Here is a 14562-nt window from a genome sequence, read left to right as displayed (position 1 = left end):
TACTTGCCAGGACCTTACAGTGCCATAGATCAAGAGCTTAGCATCCTATACGTAGGTACTCAGCGGCGTCTTTGGAATTAAACTTATGAAAAGAAGGGGTGCCAACTGTGGTAACGAACTTCCTGACTGTATCTACCTGACCAGGCATGGCGGCATCTGGGCAGTCCTGCAGATGATGAAGTAGAACTTTTAGTGAGATATTAGCGCGAAGTGCAAGTGACTGTGGTCAGCTATGCAAGGTTAGGTGTCAAAATGTGCCAAAGACGCCTGTTGACGATGAGTTAAGTTGTGCAGCCCGACTAGTACCTACGGTAGAGGCGAGAAACTAAACATCTATAAACACTCGGCATTCTTCTGTCTACTGCGCATTGATCATGTCGCAGCTTTCGGCCTTAGAGAGCCCAAGGTATTTAGGGGCCAGAGGGAATAGGAATTGTACTTGTGGGCGTGGCTGATACCGGTATTCGCTTCGTCCTCTGTTTGTCAGCCACAGACCAAACACCCCCACCCCTCCCCTCTGCCCACTCTCTTCTTTTGTTTACCTTCCTCAACTATTCCTACCCACTGACTCTTCTGCCATCTCTTCAAAGAACGTCCACTCCTTGGTACTGCCCAAAGATCACAGGTTTCGCAGCAGGCGGCAGGCCAAAATGGCTGACACCGCAAAGCTTCTGGAATGGTGTGTTACCCAGAGACTGAGACCCTTTTCTGCTGGATTCCCTATAACACTTTTGCAGGTTCGAAAGCCTCTCCTCCCGCACTCTAGATCTAGTTGGCGACTATGCTGGAGACGAACTGTTCCTCGTCGAAGGAGACTCGCTGCTGCTGCAGTGTTTCTCCGACCATGACTTGGACTTCACAAACGGCCTTCAACTACTCCATGCCACCTCGCTCGTTGAAAAGTTCCTCGCAAACCTCCGCCAGCGCAAATGTGTGTTTCATGTCGTCTTCTTTGCAGACCACGCCCAGGCGTGCATCCCGTTGGACTCGGGGAAGGAGCGACGGCGAAAGTACCGACTCGCCCGCGAAGCAATCTTGCAACACCTCACTCAGAACCTCGCGACAGCAGTTCCAGAGATGCAGGTCAAATGCTTCAATAACTACCAATCTACTGAGTTCCAGCAGTATCTGCAGTCCGTTGGCGCGTACTTCCTGATGTGCCACGATGGCTCAACCCCGTTTGTAGTCTCGGAGGCACTTCACATCCCCGACGATGACCGGAAGGGCGTTGAAGCAGATTCACTAAACAAGGATATGGAAGCTTCCAGCATCTCACCCAAAGTATGGCCAACCAAGATTATGATGCGCTCGATGATACACTGGTTCATTTGCAATGGGTACAATATTGCCATTCTGAACAGCTTGGAGTGTCGTGATTCCAAGGTACGTGAGATAGTATAAGAACACCTGGGTACGCAGGATAGCTTACTGCTACAGGTTATGGCCATGATCCTCGAAGGTTCAGCAACTCGCGCCTCAAAGCTTTACGAATTGAATGACCCGCCCAGTAATGCCCCGGTCAGCTCGGACTCCCGCGTACCAACGCCATCGTACGGTGCATCTTCCTCGCCATATCCGTCGGCCGTATCTCGAGGAGATAAACTGTTACTTATTATGGAGCCAGTGCTTCTAGGTTCAATTCTAGACATGCACAAAGAACTTGATCTTCAGCTGACTCAACGTGAGTGGGCGACCGTGATCACGATTGGCACAATGCTGCAATCTTCTCAATTAGACAAGGATAATACCCTTAGGGCTCGTGCAATGCTGATGCACGCGGCCATACTATCGCAGTGCAAACTTTCCGAAAGGGCGGTGGTCGTCCCCAGATCTAAGGAAAACGAAGCTTTCCTCCAGAGATATGCCAGAAAACTACGCAAAGTTCTCACCTCGGAACTCTGGCAGAATTTGACTAAGAAGATCTCGTCTCGTTGTGACCTCGCCGACGCAGTCGATGGACGGTTGTTCCTTGAAACCGCGAGAGTACTCCGTAAGGCAAAACGAATTACCACCTTTGGCCAGGTCACACTGAAGAAGTTCGAAGCGCTCCGGTCCGTCCTACTCAGCTTGTTTAGTATCGACATTCAGCCGACGGCGTATTCCGATCACAAGGGGCATGCTTCGAGCAGTAAAAAAGAGGGGGCGTCTCAACCAATGGACAGCGAAAGCGTAGTCGGCGTTCTACCCTTCCAGAATCCTGTCATAGATGCTCATTTAAAACCTGTCTCACTCGTGACAAGTGACGCCACTTGTGACATGCCCAGCGGAAGCATGTCGCGAATCTTCCAAGAGCTTACGCACTGGCACAATCACAAGCGGCCACTTGATCATAGAGCAAATATTGCTCTCACGGAACGAGAGAAGATGTTTAGCAATCGTCGTAACCAACGATTTATGACGGATGTGGCACGCTATGCCGGAAGTCTTACAAACGCGGTAGGCGGATCTCTGATGCCAGAGGCAGTCTTTGTCAAGGTTCAGGTAGGCAAACCGTCGAGGCAGTTTCACGTACCATCCTCCGCTGCCTCAGCAAAGCAAAACACTTCCACAGGGCATAGAAAGCACGGAAAGTCCACAAAGGTATCGGTTCGAGATCAGATTGCCGCTCAGCAAAAGTCAAAAGAAGCGGAGACGTTCAAGAAGCATGTGGCGACGTGGAGTATCAATGTTGAAAGCTTTGAGAAGATGCCGGATTTGGTTACGCGATACGTGAAAGTAAAGGGGTACCTTGCGAACTTGCCCGCTGAGAAGAGAAGTGCTTTACAGGCGGAGATTTTGGCCTACATGGTGAGCATACTGGCCAATGCTTGGGTGAAAGAACTTGATTCCCACCAGCTTCATGTTTCGATACAGCTCGCGGCACTTATTTGGCAGATTATACAGCAAATTGCAAGTCTCAAAAAAGGAATCACTGAAGACATCGCAAAGCATATCCATGGGACGGTGCAAGCGCTAAAGCTGCCTCAGATTGACCTGCAGTTCCAGGAAGAGCGCAAGCTGTCATTCAATTTCGTGCGATTGGATAAAACAATAGGCGATTTTGGGATTACATTATCGCCAACAGAGTTTCAGCTCGTACATGCGGGTCCATACTTGGATCGCAGCATGGGCTCAGCGCCCGATCCCCGAGTCCATGACTTTGAACCAGACAAGTGGCAGCGAGATGTTCTGGACCAGATTGACGCGCGCAGAAGCCTGTTCGTTGTGGCTCCGACCAGTGCGGGAAAGACCTTCATATCGTAAGCAGGCCTGTGGTTATTTTCAAGTAGCGTTGCTAACATACACTCACAGCTTTTATGCCATGAAGCAAGTCTTAGAAGATGATGATGATGGGGTCTTGGTTTATGTCGCTCCGACAAAGGCACTGGTCAACCAGATTGCTGCTGAAGTTCAAGCGCGGTTCTCAAAGTCATATAACACTCCGGGCAAGTCGGTCTGGGCCATTCACACTCGCGATCACAGGATAAATAACCCGACTGGCTGCCAAGTGCTAGTTACCGTGCCTCATATTTTGCAAATAATGCTCCTCGCACCGTCAAATGCCCAGTCATGGTCTCCTCGAGTGAAGCGCATTATATTCGACGAAGTACACTGTATCGGTCAAGCAGAAGACGGCGTCATCTGGGAACAGCTGCTTCTTCTCGCACCGTGTCCGATTATTGCCTTGTCAGCGACTATCGGAAATCCCATCAAGTTTAGACATTGGCTCGAGATGACTCAAAAGGCCAACGGCTTGGAGCTCAAGATGATCGAGCACAAGGCACGTTACTCAGATCTGAGAAAATACGTCTACCATCCGCCAGCCCAGTTCTTGTTCAATGGACTTTCCACTCCGCAACAGCTAGCTCCGCTCGGCCTCGATTTGTGTCCTAATATGGCGTTTATGCACCCGGTTGCGAGCTTGATTGATCGCTCGCGAGGTCTGCCCGATGACTTGACACTGGAGCCGCGCGACTGCCTCATGCTTTGGCAATCTATGGAGAAACATTCGTCAGCAGCGTTTCCCGTTGATAAGTCGCTAGATCCCAATATTGCTTTGCCCAGCATTATCAAGAAAGCAGATGTGATCGAATGGGAAGCCCGCTTGAAACAACTTCTCCGGGAATGGATGAACGACACTAATTCGCCCTTTGAAGAAGTAGTCAAAGAGTTGTCGGCAAGTGTCTCGGACCATACAAGTCCCAGCATTCAGGTGTCTTTTGGCGAGATTGAAGATCTTATTGGTCCACGCTCTGTACGCCACGATAGTATCCTTGACACAACGCTCCCTCTGATCTGCTCGCTTCATGCACAGGGTGCACTTCCGGTTCTATTCTTCAACTATGATCGAAGCTATTGCGAAAAGATCTGTGATCACCTCCTTACCGAGTTGGAAGCATCAGAAGATCATTGGAAAGCGTCCAGTCCTGTATGGAAACAGAAGATGGCAAAGTTTCAGGAATGGGAAAAGCTGCAGGAGAAGCAGATCCGTGTTCGAGAGCCAAAAAAGGCCAAAGGAAAGAGAAACCGCGGTGACGATGAGGAGGAGAGATTGTCAAAGACAGAACTGGCGCGGTCGGCATCAAAGGACTCCAGCATGTTCGAGACCTTCGACCCTAGTGCACCAGTCTCTGGGTTCCATTTCGCAAACGAAATGAAGCTGTCGATTTCCGAGTTCAAAGAATATGCTACACAACTGCGATGCCGCGACGTTCCTGAACGCCTGATCACTGCCCTCAGACGCGGGATTGGCGTCCATCATTCTGGTATGAACCGCAAATACAGACAGGTCTGCGAGATCCTTTTCCGAAAAGGGTACCTTCGTGTTGTAATAGCTACAGGCACATTAGCACTGGGTATCAACATGCCATGCAAAACCGTGGTCTTCTCCGGAAACTCTGTCTTTTTGACTGCTCTCGGGTTTCGGCAGGCCGCTGGTCGAGCCGGACGCCGTGGGTTCGACTTCCTCGGAAACGTTGTCTTCCAGTGTATTCCGCAGGCCAAAGTCTGCCGTTTACTTAGCTCGAAATTGCCCGAACTCAACGGCCACTTTCCTCTTACGACGACCCTTGTTTTGCGTCTTATGACCCTGCTCCATGAATCGAAGGCGAGTCCCTATGCTGTCAAAGCCGTTAACTCCATCCTATCCTGCCCTCGGATATACTTGGGTGGTGATGAGTCCAAACATACCGTCCTTCACCATCTACGGTTTTCGATCGAGTATCTCCGCCGCAACTGGCTCCTGAGTAAAGAGGGCGCTCCGTTGAACTTTGCTGGGATTGTTGGTCACCTATACTACACTGGAAGTTCGAGTTTCGCGTTCCACGCGTTGCTTAGCCAGGGTTATTTCCATCAGCTGTGCAGGAACATTGGCCGTGACACAAAGAAAACTCTTCGCACGCTGATGTTGGTTCTGTCGCATTTGTTTGGCCGCTACCACCTTCGTCCTAGCATTTTGGAAAATTGGAAGGCACGGGACAAATCTACGTCTGTCGTTGTCCTTCAACCACTGCCAAACAATGCTGCCAAGATACTGAAATCACATAACAAGGAAACGTTGAGCATCTACTCAGCATATGTTACCACGTTCATTGACCAGCATATCAGAAAAGAAGACTGCGTGCTTCCTTTGACGGGTATGAAATGCGGAGGGCTTAAGCCTGCCAAGGATGTAAGCACCTCGCTGAAGTTTCTCCCTGCGACCCAAGTGACCTCTGCCTTCGTGGCCCTATCCGGACACCGAGATGGTAAGTGGAAAACAATCAGCGAGCTCTGCACCCGTGTCCGCAGCGGTGTCTGGCTCGAGCAGTCGGTGATTCCGCATCTTCAAGTTTCTCCCGAGGAAGGACAAGTTCTTCTCAATGCGTATCTGTACGATTTCTACAAGCACGGCAATGTTCACGCCCTCATGACTGAGAATATGATCCGACGAGGAGATCTGTGGTACCTTCTCAACGACTTTTCGCTTGTGTTAGCTACGATCGTCACTAGCCTCGAGAACTTTATGAAACTCTCGCCTGGATTGGATCCGGACTTGCTGGAGACTATGGGGAGCGGCGATACGCTGGAAGATGACTTGGACGACGAACTTTTGGAAATGTCTGGATCTGGTAACTCTTTCAAAGCCAGTCTGCCGCAACGACCGCATACGACAAACACGAGCGCTACAGCCTCGAGAAAACAGAAGTTGAAGAAGTCAAAAGTAGCGGACAGCTGGGACGACAGTTGGAGTGACGATAGCGATTTGAATGATAACCCTGACCAAAGCAGCAAGGACACTCCGCAGTCGCAGCAGTTCAAAGGTCCATCGAATGGTCAAGAGAACGACGATTCAGATGCGTTCCTCGAGGGTGAAGGACTCTTGCAGGTCCTCAAGGCGTTTAGAATGCTCCGGGAAGAGTTCAACGCCAAGTTCAAAGCTATTTGGGCATGATTGGAGTTTTGTCTTAGGCCTTACCGACTCGATCTGGAAGTTGTGCGGTATTTCTTGATGAAGATCTTGATGGCATAGACGATCATTTTGGTCTCTTGTGTGTTGAATCTTTGGAATGTCTAGGTGACGTTTTACTTCAACATGTATGTCATGATGTTTTTCAAAATAGTGAATGTACGCGATTTTCTCAGGCTGGTCTCTTGTTCCCAACCAGCATCCATCTCAACAATGACAGCACTTTGGCGTCCAGCTTCTGCTATCAAACATGCTGGTAAGTCCCTTTGATCGAAACCGGATACAAAACCCCTTATTCAGGTGTGATTGCTAAGCTGGTCTAGGTGAAATTCAACGATCTGCTCCTCGGGTACTTATCGACCAGGATCCCTCGGGTACTTTTGGACAGCTTCAAAGTAGACTGGAGCTCGATAAGTATTTAAGGTCCCTTTACCTCTCACATCTCTTACAGCCCTTATAGGAACGCACAAGCAACCCACAATGGATGACAGCAACTCGAGTACCGCCAATACCGAAGTCCTGAAGACCGACGCACCTCTCAATGCTCAAAATGCACAGTCGGAGGCGCATTACCCACCAATGCCCACCTTGATCATTATCGTCATCGCTTTAATGCTGAGCATGTTCCTGGTAAGCCATGACCTCGTCGATCAGTGCAGAACTAACAGTTTCTATGATGCAGGTCGCTCTCGACATGGCAAGTACCAGCCCTCGCCCAACCCAACCTTACCACCACTAATTTTCATATTAGAGCATCATCGCCACCGCAATCCCCAAGATCACCGTGCAATTCCAAAGCATGCACGACATCGCCTGGTACGGCAGCGCCTTCTTTCTCACGCTCGCCGCATTCCAGTCCGCCTGGGGCATCGTCTACAAGATCTTCTCCCTGCGCGGCTCCTTCCTAACCGCCATCGCGATCTTCGAAGTCGGCAGTCTGATCTGCGCCCTGGCGCCCAATAGCGTCGCCTTGATCGTTGGGCGAGCAGTACAGGGTATGGGTGGTGCAGGCCTCACGGGCGGGTGCTACACCATTGCAGCGTACATTGCGCCCCCCGCAAGGGTTCCGGTTATCATTGGCTTGCTAGGTTCGACGTTTAGTCTTGCTAGTATAGCGGGCCCGTTACTCGGCGGGGTCTTCTCGGAGCATGTTTCATGGCGCTGGTGTTTCTATATCAACCTTCCTATCGGGGGTGTGGCCGCCGCCGGGCTGGTGATTTTCTTCCGCACGCCTGGGCATGCGAAGGCTGCGTACGGTACGCCGCTTAGGGAGAAGCTGAAGCGCTTTGACTACGTCGGCCTGGGAATTTTGCTCGTTGGGCTCGTGTGCTTCTTTCTTGCGCTTCAGTGGGGAGGTGTGACTCGCCCTTGGAGCTCTGGGGCCATCATAGCCCTCCTTGTTCTGTGGGTGGTCTTGACCGTTGCTTTTGTTCTCGTTGAGTGGTATCAGGGCGATCGCTCGCTTATGGTGCCGAGATTGTTGCTGAACCGGGATATTGGCGCTTGCTGTGCGTTTATCTTCTTGTAAGCTCAGCCCCTGGCCGTGTCCACTTTCATTCCATTATTGGTTTACATGTTGATACTTAGACCTCCAGCCTAAACGCCGCCAACTTCTCCCTGATCTACAACCTCCCCATCTACTTCCAAGCCATCAACGGCGACTCCCCAATGGGAAGCGGGGTGAAGAATATCCCAACCATCCTGTCAACATGTCAGTATACCCTCTCCCGTCGGCTATGCCCCCTAACAGTCCAGCAATCGCAACATTCCTCTCCTCATCCATCGTGACAAAAGTCGGCTACTACCAGCCCTTCCTCCTGGTCGGCAGCATCCTAGCAACCATCGGCGGCGGTCTAATCTACAGCATGGACCTCTCCACTTCCTTGGCCAAGATAATCGGGTACCAGATCCTCTACGGCGCAGGCACCGGAATATCCGTACAGATCCCTATTATCGTCGCGGGCGCGTTGACGTCGAGCGAGGAGCAGCCGATCGCTATGGCTACCGTGCTATGTGAGTCTCTCGAACCTATCAAGTGTGGCTGTACTAATGAGGATTGACAGTCTTCCAATTCATCTCTGCCGCCTACGGCGTCGGCTCCACGGATTCCATTCTGAATAACCTCCTCCTCCGCAATATCGGACGGTATATGCCCGGCGTGGACGCGGGCAACGTGCTGAGTGCCGGCTCGAGCGCGCTGCAGGATGTCTTTGGTGGTGAGATGCTGGCGGGTGCGCGAAGGTCGTATCTGCAGGGCCTGCGGGGGAGTTGGGCGTTGGGCGTTGCGTTGTTTGGGGTGGCGGTTCTGTGTGCGGTTGTGCCGAAGAGAGGTGGACGGCTTGCGGGGGCTGGGGATGATGAGGGTGAGGGTGAGGGTGGAAATGGGGGGGATGAGAAGGTTGCAGGTGGGAGGAGGAGGGTTGTTGCTCTGGTGGCTTAGACCGGTGCAGTGAGGTCGAAAGGCGAGTCGATGGAGGTCAGTTCCGGCCACGCAAACGAAACCATCGTCGAAATCTCCAACTTACAAGCCGCTTTCTTCTTCCCTTTCTCTTTTGCTCCTTCTCGGGCTTCCAATCCACCTTACACCGGGAGGAGCCCTAACCCTAATTACAGCCCTCCCCGCGAGAGTCTCAACATCATCTTCACTCGAAGAAACAACGTCATACTGATCGGTGGTTCTTCGGCTCTTATGTCCGTTTCTTCGCCTCGTGCTTGGATAGGTGGTCGGAACGGTAATCCCGGGTCCAGCCACGAGTCAGTGCAGATGGTCGTGGAGATCACGTCCGGAAGTCTACTTTTACTCATACCTTGATGCCACGGATCGCCAGCACGAGGTATGTGTCACGGTTCATGCGCTGGGTAGATATATCTCTTCAAATAGGTACCCGTTGATTGTCAAATTTCGCCTACTCAACTCTACGCTTCATCATCACCAGTACGCTTCTTGTCATACGAGTTTGACCATGGCCTCTACTCAACCCGGCGATGCCGTGATTGACATGGAGATGGAGAATCTCCCCAAATACCCGGGATTCTGCTATACACTGCCTCCGCCTTATGCCAACCTCGAGGCTCCGGGTCAGGATCAGGCCTCTACGAACTCGGCCCTTGAGTCTGGGTCAGGTTCTGAGCCCCGGACTCAAGCTCAAGCTTCCCCGAATTCACCGCGCCGCACTGGTGCAGGTGGAGGTGGAGGTGGTAAGGAAGCCCTCCTTCAAAGAGCCCAATACGGTACTAACAGACCCCGTAGCATCAGCATCAGCGCATAAAAACACGGGACGGTTTATGCCCCTCCGACGACCTCTCCAACTGCTACGGCACTGCGCGGGCAAAGCGATCTGGTGCATGTTGGGAGCACTTATGGCCCTGATTATTCTCGGCATCGTCACTTCTCCGTTCTGGTGGCCGTTTGTACGCGTGGACCACAAGACGTTCTAATAGGGACATGGATGAGTGGTGGCTTGTGAAGGGCCGGACGATGGCTCCGGAAGGTTAGAGTTGGGTTTCTCATGGTTCCCATGTAAGAGTCATGGCTTCTGCCCTTTTATGTTCCTCTCTTTCCTTGTGTCTCTTTTCTTTTCGTTTCGTCTTTCGACCGGTATACTCTACCTACCTCCCAGCATTAACAAACTGGCCTTTCTTCCGCTTGATACCAATCACTCCCCTCCAAGACACAATGAAACAAGACCAAATCCACGATTTCGTGCTGGAGATGGACAGTCTCCCCAAATACCCAGGATCCTGCTACACGCTGCCCGCATACGAACTGGAAGAGCGCCAGCCCTCTAGTGCCGAGACCCGTTCACTGGCGCCTACATATACAAGCCATGTGCGGCCCAGCAACGGTACGACCCCCTTTGCCTTTCCCATAGCCAAACAACAGGAAGAGTCGAGACACGCTAACATTGAACGTCCCCCCAGACCGCAACCGCAGCCAGCAAGCCCCAGCTGGAGAGACATCCAGATCTCGTTCTCGGACCGATGCGCCCCCCTGCGGCGACAAATGCGGCGATGCATTCATGGCATGCTGCGAGAGCAAGCCCTGCGATATTATCGGCAGTATATTGTTCGGGCTGTTTCTGCTGTCCATTGTTGCTGTTGTCATCTGGTACTGTTTCGTGGATCCGTTTGTCGGTCGTGATACGTCTGATTAGAGTGGGAGAACTGAACTGGAGCATGGGAGCCTGCTCTTTGCTGGCGTTTGGGGAGTTTGGGATTGTGGTTTGTTTGGGCAGCAAGGGGGAAGAGGATAGGCACTGGAGTGAAGTCCGTGGACGGGGGATAGTCCTGGTTGAAAGACCTGCGTCTGAGAAGAGTCATGCCCATCTTCAAGCTACTTCTATCTTCACCAATCCTCCCTCCAATAGATCCAGGTAGCCCTAACCCTAAGTCTTCACATTGGCCGGAATTGTCATCCTGGACATTCACAGTTCGAGGTGGAATGCCAGTCCGAGGTCTACTGACTCACACTTGAGAGATATATTCCTTCCTCAACCACGTTCTCCTGCGAAGCTTTCTGCTTGTCCCCCACCTACTCGCTTCCACCCCATCCATCAGAACAATGGCCATCTCTCAATCCACCGGCGATGCCGTGATTAACATCGAACCCCTCCCCAAATACCCCGAATCATGCCATACCCTGCCGCCGCCATACAAACTCGAGGAGCACCAGCCCTCCATCTCCGAAACGCGCTCCCAGGCGCCCACGTACGCGCCCGTCGAGGCCTCGGTAAACGCAACACAAAGCACCGGTATGTACATCCTTTCAAGAAGACCAACCCACTAACAAGACCGTGCCAGCTCGGACACGACCCCCTCGCCAGTCCGCGTCACAACGCAACGACGCCTGCTGCTTTTGCTGCGACAGCTTCGTGGAGTGCCTGGCGATATCGCTCTGGTGTTTCGCGGGCCTCGTTCTCTGTCCGATTCTCTCGGGTGCAAAGATTGTGCTTTTTGTGGGGGATTTTATCCTGTCGCTCCCTGATGCTTGTTTGTTTGTTTTTGGGTCTTAGGGTTGTTTTGGTGGACTCTACTGTTTCTGTTCATGTCGTGATGAGTTGAGAGACTATGATCTAGTTGTTTAGATTGATGTTTTCTGTACCGATCTACGGGCTCGAGGACGCTGACTCTGGTCGCTCCTAAGGCTCTCTGCAGGTTAGGGTAGACCGGCGTAGTATATCCCTCATGGATATTACGTGCGTTGACTAGGAACCATGGACAGCCTGTTGAGTCGCCCCAACTTTGCTTCTCTCGTCCAGCAAGAGATTGGATCATCACCAGTTCTGCTTTCCTGTGGCTGTGCAGCGAAAGGGCATGGTAAGGAACGCACGCCCGACGGACTGGATTTCCGTGCAAAGTCTATCAGGAAGAGTCATCTCGACACTCATCCTTATATACAGTACACTCCCTCATCTCTCACTCCCTCACTACGAACATCAAGTGCTCACTACGAACATCAAGTGAGAGAACATCAACCAACATGTGGAACCAACCCCCAACCCCCATATCCACCGAATGGACAGACGGCTCGTCTCATTCTCAGTCTCAGTCTCAAGGCGACGGCGAGTACGTGATCGAGATGGACAATCTCCCACCACCCAAATACCCCGAGTCCGCAGCCTGCGCGCAGTCGATTCACTCTGTCCCGCCTGCATACGACGAGCGCGAGGAGCACCGACGCCTCTACGATCTTGATTCCTCCACTTGTTCGGATCCTGAGACGCCTGTGCCTGTGTCTGTGTCTGTGGCCGTGCCGCTGGCTGCGAGTACGGCTCGCGTCATCACGTATAGTAAGACTCAATCTCCTGCAGAGGACCCTTGCACCAAGTCCAACACGAGGGCAAGCTAACAGACCTCTTCGCTAGCACCGGTCCGCGTCCACGAGCGAAGACTGAACCGGACCCGGGCCCGGGCCCAGCAACGCACGCCTGCACAATCTCGATCCCAATCGCGCAAGGCTCCCTCCTACTGTTCGAAATGGAAGACGGTCATGAAGATCCTCATCGTCCTTCTCATCCTCGCGGCTCTCGGGGGGATAATCTACGGGGTGTATTACGGGGTGACGAAGTCGCACCAGAAGGATCTTGGTGCTGGGCACCAGCAGGCTCCGAAGCCGGAGGTTCACAGTCCCAAGCCCAAGAAGCCAAAACCGCAGAAGCCAAAGACCCAGAAGCCGAAGAAGCCTAAGCCTGAGAAGCCAAAGCCTGAAAACCCCAAGCCCAGGGAGCAGGCAGTCCAGCCCTACGAAGACATCTCGGGCAATGGCTGGTGGCACTGGGTGGTCCCTGCAGGTAAGAGTCAAGCAGAGGGCCACTGGCAGTTTGTGCGCAGGCGGAAGAACGTGCTGGAGAGGCTCTGGGACAGTGTCAAGTCGGATCTTGATCTTCCGTGATGTTTAGTTTGACTCCATGCACGTTCTGAACCTGCTTCAGCGCCTTGATGATACTTCTGTCTGAGTCAAGAATGTCCGGCATGGGATGCAAGTCCGGAAGTCTAGTTTGACTCATGGCAGAGTATAGAATGAGCATAACTTCATCAGTCTCATCTGTCTCCAGTCCTCATCCTCCTCTTCCCTAAGACCAACCCCAAGCATGGCCTCCCCCCGAACCAAAGCCAGCCTGGTCCATTCCATCCCGCTCCCAATTCCTCCCCAGACGACCTCATCATAGAAATGGCCGACCTCCCCAAATACCCCGAAGCTGCATTTTCAACACCTCCACCCGCAGAACCCTCGACCTCGACCTCAATCCCATCCCCCTCCCCTCCTAGACAGTCAGTGAAAGCCAAACCTAAACCCCCCAAGCGCAAATGGCACAAGCACAAGCACAAGGCCCTGCAGTTCCTCCTCGCCCTGCTCGTCGTCGCGGCCCTCGGCGCCCTAGGATACGCGCCGTACCTGTGGATCAGCAAGTCGCTGCGCTGCATTGATGCCATCGCCGCTGGGCGGCAGACGCTGCGGCAGTGCGGGTTCCATGTGGGGTGTTGGTTATTTTTGTGTTTTTGATGGTTTGCTATATCTATATCTTCATGTGGTCGTGTCTATGTAGTTTGGCGGGCTCTGAGATCATACAAGATGTCATGAGTATTGGGAGAGATTGCTTTGGTATTGATTGAGGATTGGAGTGTGATCTCTGTGTATTCTAGGTTTGATATTCTCTTTGCTTGCGTGGACGGTTGGGACGGCTCCTGTTGTATTGGATTCGTGGCGTGGAATGGATGTCCGAATGGTTAGCGTGGCACTCAGGGCGAAGAGGCATGCTTGGGTTGGTTACTATAGAAAGAGACTTTAAACTCCAGCTCGTCCTAGCGCTCTCTTCTCTTCTTCCCTTTACTATCTTTGTACTCCAGTTCCGCAATATACTGGCCAAGCAAACGGCGTGCCCTATTCTAGCCTGTCTTCTCGTCGGCAGTCATATAAAGGCCAATCCATGTGCGATGGTGGAGGGGACGGAGGAGGAGGCGATAGTGGAGGATGTGACAGTTGGGGAGGTGATAGTGGAGGACACAGTGGAGGACACGATTCCTCGAGCCATTCTGCAGGTACGGCGGCTGATAGCTAGCACTTTGTTAAAGTGGCCGTTTTAGGGATAGCGTGTAATTTATGACCAAGACTATAAGTCACGTGGGTAATTTTTAAAATATAAGTTTTTTTTTAGTATTATATATTTTTTTAGCCTAGTTAATAAGGCACCTAAGTTTAAAAATAATAAGTATATACATGTACACATAAAAAATCTTTAAATTTTAGCCTTTTAAGGCTAATTACAAAAAAATTAAAATTTTAAAAATTTATAAAAATACTTTTTATAATACTTTTTACTAGTAAAAACCTAAAAAAATTATTAAAAATTAAAAATTCCCCCTTTAAGGGGCTTAAACAAGCTAAAAACCAGATTTTTTAGCCCAAGGCACGTGATACCTAAAGGTCCTTGGTTTAAGCCCGGCTAGGGCTTAAGCCCGGCTAGGGCCAAATTTTTTTTTAATTTTAAAAAATTAAAAAATTAAAAAATAATTAAAAAATTAAAATACTAAAATTTAAATTAAAAATTAATTAAAAAGCTTATTAAAAAAGAGAATAACCCCTAAGAATATAAAAAAATATATAAAAAATATATAAAAAATATATAAAAAATATA

At 51.2% G+C, this 14562-nt stretch overlaps 5 protein-coding genes across 5 annotated transcripts; all 5 read left to right on the top strand.

Moving 5' to 3' along the window:
• Positions 1-650: 650 nt before the first annotated feature.
• Positions 651-6412, top strand: DSM5745_06734 (putative DEAD/DEAH box helicase; the record flags this gene model as incomplete). Its single annotated transcript, XM_026748750.1, has 4 exons — positions 651-679; positions 738-1383; positions 1438-3239; positions 3292-6412. 4 exons carry the CDS (start codon positions 651-653, stop codon positions 6410-6412), a joined length of 5598 nt encoding a protein of 1865 aa, XP_026603054.1.
• A 495-nt stretch (positions 6413-6907) lies between these two features.
• DSM5745_06733 (MDR family MFS transporter) lies at positions 6908-9865 on the top strand (the record flags this gene model as incomplete). Its single annotated transcript, XM_026748749.1, has 8 exons — positions 6908-7057; positions 7179-7951; positions 8023-8138; positions 8183-8440; positions 8491-8832; positions 8878-9181; positions 9309-9625; positions 9678-9865. 8 exons carry the CDS (start codon positions 6908-6910, stop codon positions 9863-9865), a joined length of 2448 nt encoding a protein of 815 aa, XP_026603053.1.
• Positions 9866-10988: 1123 nt separating this feature from the next.
• Positions 10989-11439, top strand: DSM5745_06732 (uncharacterized protein; the record flags this gene model as incomplete). Its single annotated transcript, XM_026748748.1, has 2 exons — positions 10989-11178; positions 11228-11439. The coding sequence occupies 2 exons, from the start codon at positions 10989-10991 to the stop codon at positions 11437-11439; spliced, it is 402 nt and encodes a 133-aa protein (XP_026603052.1).
• Positions 11440-11906: 467 nt separating this feature from the next.
• DSM5745_06731 (uncharacterized protein) lies at positions 11907-12818 on the top strand (the record flags this gene model as incomplete). Its single annotated transcript, XM_026748747.1, has 2 exons — positions 11907-12216; positions 12292-12818. 2 exons carry the CDS (start codon positions 11907-11909, stop codon positions 12816-12818), a joined length of 837 nt encoding a protein of 278 aa, XP_026603051.1.
• Positions 12819-13097: 279 nt separating this feature from the next.
• DSM5745_06730 (uncharacterized protein) lies at positions 13098-13430 on the top strand (the record flags this gene model as incomplete). Its single annotated transcript, XM_026748746.1, has 1 exon — positions 13098-13430. The coding sequence occupies one exon, from the start codon at positions 13098-13100 to the stop codon at positions 13428-13430; it is 333 nt and encodes a 110-aa protein (XP_026603050.1).
• Between the last annotated feature and the right edge of the window lie 1132 nt (positions 13431-14562).

Source organism: Aspergillus mulundensis (genome assembly GCF_003369625.1).
Source record: "Aspergillus mulundensis strain DSM 5745 chromosome Unknown scaffold_6, whole genome shotgun sequence".
In the NCBI taxonomy this organism is placed as follows: domain Eukaryota; kingdom Fungi; phylum Ascomycota; class Eurotiomycetes; order Eurotiales; family Aspergillaceae; genus Aspergillus; species Aspergillus mulundensis.
Note: the sequence above shows the minus strand (reverse complement) of the source record. Positions and strands in the feature narration are given on the sequence as shown.